Below are 6939 nucleotides of genomic sequence, written 5' to 3' on the forward strand. Positions count from 1 at the left end.
CCATGCTGCACTCCCTTCTCCTCCATTCTCCTCTCAAGATTTTAGGCACACACAAACACACTCATGCAGTGTGAGTTTTAAGCCACCAGATCCAGGACCTGAACCACAATCGACTATGTGGAAGTCCAGCAATGTTACCATTACACCATTTGCTGATCCCCAGCACTGTTTATTTTCTTCCCTACATTGAGCCTTCCCTCTCCTACCACAGAGACACATATTTCAGCCCACTCCTTTGATCATACAGATTTTATTTTTTCTGGATTCCCAAGTTCTCTGGGATGTTACACAGTTTGTGCACCACACAAAGGCACAAGCAAGGGGCAGAGTGGAGGCAACATTTAACCCAGTTACTGCTTCTCATTCACAATCCTTGGTCCATCCACCAGAGGAAAGGGCTTCCTATCACCACAGGCATCTTTCATTCCCTAAAATGGTGGCCTATATCTGTGTGGATAGGGCACTTTTTTCTAATCCATAAGAAGTGTCATATGGAATATGAGAAAGATAGGAGCATGACTCAGTTCTGCCAGCAGACGTTACTTGGCAGAATTAATCCAACTGTTAAAATTTAATGAAAGTTTAAATTTAAATATGCTAGTGCTACACAAACTCTTCCCTACCATGTACTATAACACTTGGCAGTTTAAGGAAGAAGGATGAGGTGGAAAGAGAGTGAAGAAGGAAGGAGAGAAGGGAAAGGAAGAAGGGAAGGGAAGGGAAGGGAAGGGAAGGGAAGGGAAGGGAAGGGAAGGGAAGGGAAGGGAAGCGAAGGGAAGGGCAGGGCAGGGCAGGGCAGGGCAGGGCTAGAAAGACAGAGGTAGGAAGATGGAGGAAGAGGAAGGGGAACAAAGACTCAGCAAATGCTTTAAGTAGGTTACACAACATATCTGCACCTTTTATTTTTTTCTCTCAAAACTACAATAATGATGAGATAATCATCAGCACTTACAATAATGATGAGATAATCATCAGCACTTTTACATTTTATTAGTTGGAAATAAATTGTTGTAGAAAAAGTAAATGCTTCAGCCTGACATTTGTCTGCTTCAGATTTGTATTTAGAGAGGTAGAACCTTCATTCTGTCTTCCATTGTAAGTCATGCCACCTTATAGACAGCTTCTATTCATCCAAGGCATTCTTATCTCACTGTAATTTTGTAGTAACAACTGTACTTTGACTCCTCATCAGATCACAAATAAACTACGTTTTATTCCATGCATTATTAGAATTAATGAATAGACATAGATAAACCTATTAGTGTTTAAATGTCCTGACATACAATAGGACTTAATAAATGCTAGACACCCTTCTTTCCTATTTGTCAGGTCAGAAGAACATTTTTTATTTATGATAAATTGAGTATGAAAAGCAGCTTTGCTTCTCTGAGGGAATTAACGTATTTTTATTTTACAGATTCTGTATGCCTATTAAGAATCCCTTTTATTCCCCAAAATGCATTGGCTACAAAGACGCTGAAAGATAACTTTAGGATTCACTGCACTGAACATAATGGCATGAGTTTCTTTCTTTCATACTCAATATTTTATGGCAGAGGGTGCACATAACATGAGAGAGAAAGTAACCCTCAACAGGTTTGGTGATACCTCAAACTATTTTTTCTCCTATTCTCCATCCTGTTAGGGTCCTAGGCCAGTGCACATGCCTAATGGATTTTTCCAAGCCAACAAGACTGGGACTCAAACACTGGTCAACCATGTGGAATCTAGCTTCCTCTCTGGAGTGCCAAATTGCTGCACTATGGGGCTGGCCCTTGCACTCAATATTTTTAAATTTACTCAGTAGGACTATTTTCACAATGCATATTTTATGTTTGCATCTTCCAGGTGTTACGTTACATGTTTCATTTTTTACCTCTCATCTGGAGAGTGTTCAATACACTTCTTTATTTGTTTTTGTTTTTTTTACTTCTCTACTTATTTTTACTTCCTTCTGAGGTTACATACACCATGCTTTAATTACTGTGTCTCCCTCCAGAAGAAATATAATATAGAGCAGCAAATTACATTTCCTTGTTCCTTCCCGATTGTTATATCAACTGCCTCTTTGTTTCCCAGCAGGATCACTCACGACAAACTACACTTCTTTTAGAGACGGTGGTGAAGAGCAGATGTGGAATGCCATTTTTGCATGTAGTATTTTTGTTTACTAATTTACAAAATTTGTTTTACCCCCTGCAGCTGTAAATGAGAAAGCGGTAAAATTAAATGAAACTCTGGGAACGCAAGACAAGACCCTTGAGGAAAATTTGCAAGAGTTTCAGAAAGAGATTGATCAGATGATGAAAGAACTGAGGAGGAAAAATCTAGATATGCAAAAGGAAGTTGCTGAAGATGAGTTGGTGTGAGTAACTGACCCATTATTTTTTATTTGATAAATTGAGCTTTCCAAATTATTTACAGTTTTCTAAATTTTCATCAGACATATGAGAAGATACTTTGTTTTTCTGACCAATACATGATTGCTACTTATCTATATTTTACTTGTTTATTCATACTTTATCTTGGTCTAAAATGAATCAGAAGCATGCTCTTGCTTATATTTAAATAATCAAAGAAATGATCTTTTCTGGTACTGTCCCTTCTATTATTGGGCTAATGAGCCTGCTTTGTTAATGATCTATATTAGAGACTTCTAAACTATCAACAGATTTTTGTTTTAATAAAAATAACTTTGCATGAATAGAGTTACAGACTTTACTGGACCATCCTACACATTTTGCCTCTAGAGAAATGCTGAAGAATTATTAGATAATAAACAACTAATACTTTAAAATAAGGAATGGGAATTTAAGATCAGGTAAAGTGATAGTGATTTTACTAATGCTAATAAACTTTTATGATCACATACTCAATAAAATAGGTACATTAAACATGTAGTCAGCTACCTTCAAAGTGATGGTGTTACTAGTACTTGAACATATATTAAATACATACTAAACTTAGGTTGGGGCCCAGCAGCTGTGTCTTAACAAGCCCTTCAAGGAATTATGATGCATATTCATCTGAGGACTACTGATTTTCAAGTATTAGCCTTTCTTAATAGCTCAGATATTATTGCTTTAGGAAAACTAGGTAAAATAAACACAAGAAACTCCCAGAAAATGCAGTTAGAAGAAGAAAAGTAGATGAAAATTATAATATTATCAGGCTGACCCTGTAGCTTAGTGAGTTAGGGAATCAGATCCTACATAGCCAATGATAGTTTGAATCCCAGCATTGGTGGCTTGAAAAACAAGCCAGATGGGACCAGCAGGTAGTATGATGGTTAAAGTTCTGGATCCTACATGGCTGACTCCTCAATTCCAGTTCTCAACTGGAAGTCAGAAGAACATGCTAGGCACAAGTGTGTACCCCAAATCCTGAGGAGATTGGAAGAGAAGAGATTGTGGCATGGTCATACCCCTGTGAGTGGTGGTAGGGGGGGAGTTATCTCTTACTTTCCCTCTCTCTCTGTCTCTCTGTTAAGCACACACACCCCAGGACAAAAACCTAAAACAAAGAAAAAGAGAAACATACCAGGCACATGAGTATGCATACCCAAAATCCTGACAGGATGAAGAGATGGAGGAGAAGAGATTGCAGAGTGACCACACCCCATTGGGAGGTGCTCTCTCTCTCTCTTTTTCTCTCTATTTCTTTATCTTTCTCTTATAAGCACAATGCACTCTCTGGCAGTTAAAATAAATAAAGATATTATACAAGCATGGCAATAACATACAGTTCTGTTCACAGTTTCTAAACAAACCTATCAATATTCATTCTTTTCATTCAAAATAATAGAGAAAATGTTTCATTGTGGTGAAACAGGTAGCTTGTTTTTCTTTAGGTATGTGAAGTGAATAAAAAACTAATTTCATCAGTCATATTATGAGAATAACATGAGATTCTTTCCAATTGAAAGTGTGATCTTACTAATCAATTTAAAGGTTTTAATTTTGGCTGTAATTTTAATTATAGTCGTACTACTTTTGGGTACTAGTTTTCAACTAGATCTTGTACATAGTGTACATGTTTTCCATGTTTTCTTACATTTTCATTATTTTTATATTAGCAGTTCTTTGTAACACAGTTTAATACCAATAAGCCTTGAGGCGGTGACACAAAGGCTTATTGTCTGTCATTGCTTGGGGGTGGTTGTAGAGCTGCCGAAGGTCTTCTGATGAAAGTGAAGAAACTATTTGGAGAACCCAGGGAGAAAAATGAAGAAAGGGAGAAGGATCTCCAGGAGAAACTGAATGACTATAAGGACAAACTTGATGATGCTTGGGACCTCTTGAGAGAAGCCACAGATAAAATTCGAGAAGCTAATCGTTTATCTGCACAAAATGAGAAAAATATGACTGCTTTGGAGGTGAGTCTTAGGGATATCTTCATCATAATCTTTGAGGGAGAGGCATTGAACACAGCTAGACCAGTTAAACAAATGCACATTTACAAAGATCAAGAATAACAACTCCAGGGACCAGCAGGTGGCGTTGTGGTTAAGGTGCTGGACACTCCCACATGGCCGACCACGGTTCGAGTCCCAGACCTGGCAGCTTCCTTTCTCCCTTTCTCTCTCTCTCTCTGTCTCTCTCTGGTCAAATTAAAATAAATGAACAAATAAATAAAATTAAATAAATAATAATAATAATAAAAAGAATAACAACTCTGAAAAGAGAGTTCTAAAAAGCAGAACAAGAAATAATTATCTCTTTTTTGTCCTTAATAACCACTTCCTATAGAATCAAATAAAATTTAGATTACTCAAACTATTAAAGATTTCTAAGGACCATGTGGTACAGTGGAAGAAGCTCTTCAGTGGGAGTCGGGAGACCTTGGTCTTAATAACTGTGCTACAACAGGAAGTCAACTAATGTCTCTAACTGTTGGTGTCCCACATATAAACTGAGTAACATACTAAAGTGTGTCTAGGGAGTCTTCAAATACTAATATCATATGACTTTAGCACTTACCCAACCTAGTCTAGAAAACATAGTTCAGAAATGTAGCTTTCAAAATTCATAGAAATAGGGACCAGCATGAATCAATCAAGTCTGGTTATTCCCCCTTCTTTGTCTCACAGACAAGAAAGAGATACTGCTTTCCTCAAGAAATTGTGGACAGCCTCTATCTTTGTTAGAGTGCCGACGTATCTAGAACTAAAACAGAGTTCCACCATCACCTTTTCTTTTTTTTTTTTTTTCACTTTCTTTGTTAATCTTAGCATGGTAAATGTTCATTTTTCATAAGAATAAGTTCAGCATGCACAATGGTACTAATTTATATTTTCACTTAAACTACATCACTAACTTCACCTCAGAGACAAACCAACCTTCACTGTATTCAAAGTGTCTGACCTTCACAGACATAAAAATAGCAGCAGACCTAGGTCTCTTCTAACATACCATCTCACCTCCTTAAACAACTCAACATTCTCCTGCATATGGTTGAATAAAGTGAACCAGCAATCTTGATATCTACTCATTTTTCTCCATTTTCCTTTGGATTAAAAAGTAAGAGATAGAGTAAAATAAGTTATATAAAAATAAGTTAATTTTTATAACTATTTATTTTCTGGGTCCCTCTTCCGAAACCTAGTCTTGTCATTCTAGTAGAAGACTAAGGAGGCTACTGTTTTTCTTAACTTAGGAGCTAATCTTAGCCACTCTGAAATGTACTGACATTCTAGCAATAGTCAAGAAAAAAGCAGGACCCTGGGCTGCCACCCTACCACAGACTGCAGTCTGATTCCGTCTGCTCCACGGCGGTGCATTAGTGATGTACCTTACCCAGGGGTGCCCCTCTCCATTTTATAGTATCAGTTTAAGAAATTAAAATCACCTGTGTGAAAAGCATAATAAGCCTTCAAGAAGAGTTATAACGGCACAGTAAATGGTGCTTTCAACTATTTCTTCCTTTTAGTGATGTTGAAAACCAGGAGTCATCATTCTTAGGTACCCGTAGAGATGCCTAGAGTGTGTGTAGTCAGAACTGAAGTTCTAAGTGGATCTTTCTGTATTTTCATTTTGCATGCTATGCTTACCTAAAACCTTGTCAAAAACTTACTGGAGAAAATAGATAAACTAAATTAACATGAATCAGGCACAGAATATTTAAGGTTGCTTAAGTCTACTAAGGTGGATGCGAGACTGGTTGGAAAAAAATATCACCTAGAGACATGGAGTCTGCATAGGCAGGTCTGGGATGCAGCTCAGTGTCCACTACCTTGAACTCTCCCTGGATTAATCTGAGCCCACACAGGTTTAAGAACTGACACAGTTTTCCTAATTGACTGAATAACAAGCTTCTTTTTTTAAATAAATGACCCTATGTGCTATTCCCACAAATGTGATATTCCCACAAATGTGATATAATTAAAACCCAACTTAAATAATTTTTGCTGAAGGGATAAGGTGTAATTTTATTAGTAAAAAATGTTTATCAGGTGAGCAGTTGGTGTGGCAGTTAAGGCATTGAATCCCACATGGCAGACTCAGTAGTTCTGGTCCTGGACTCGGCAGCTTGAAAAACACATCATGAAAGGAAAATGATGGAGAAAGGATTGTGCACCTCTGTCTCTCTCAGGCAGAATTTTTTTTTCTAGCTGCTATTAATTTCAGGACACACACTAAACACAAACTAAATTAATTATATCGAATACTTATCTTCATGATGTGGTCCAGCAGCAGCACCATCTGGTACTTTGTTAAAAAGGCAAAAATTCAGGGCCAGCCTGTGGCACCATGGTTAAAGTGGCTAGATCACACATAACTGACTGCTTTGTTGAGTTTGGGACCCAGAAGCTTGGGAAATATGCCAGGTGTGTGTGTGTGTCAAATCCTGAAATGAGGGAGAAATGGAGAAGTGTTACAACATGACTAATCCCCATGGGGGTACCTCCCTCTCTCTCTCTCTCTCTCTCTCTCTATCTCT

General features: G+C 37.6%; 1 protein-coding gene across 1 annotated transcript in view; it reads left to right on the top strand.

Annotated features, from left to right (window-relative positions):
• Positions 1-6939, top strand: part of LAMA2 (laminin subunit alpha 2) — a 509250-nt gene that overhangs the window by 376824 nt on the left and 125487 nt on the right. Inside the window, exons 37-38 of the mRNA XM_027770245.1 lie at positions 2203-2365; positions 4165-4375. Coding sequence (XP_027626046.1) covers positions 2203-2365; positions 4165-4375 — 374 coding nt within the window. The remainder of the gene's footprint in view (positions 1-2202; positions 2366-4164; positions 4376-6939) is intronic.

Source organism: Tupaia chinensis, unplaced genomic scaffold (genome assembly GCF_000334495.1).
Source record: "Tupaia chinensis unplaced genomic scaffold, TupChi_1.0 Scaffold000117_2, whole genome shotgun sequence".
Classification (NCBI taxonomy): domain Eukaryota; kingdom Metazoa; phylum Chordata; class Mammalia; order Scandentia; family Tupaiidae; genus Tupaia; species Tupaia belangeri.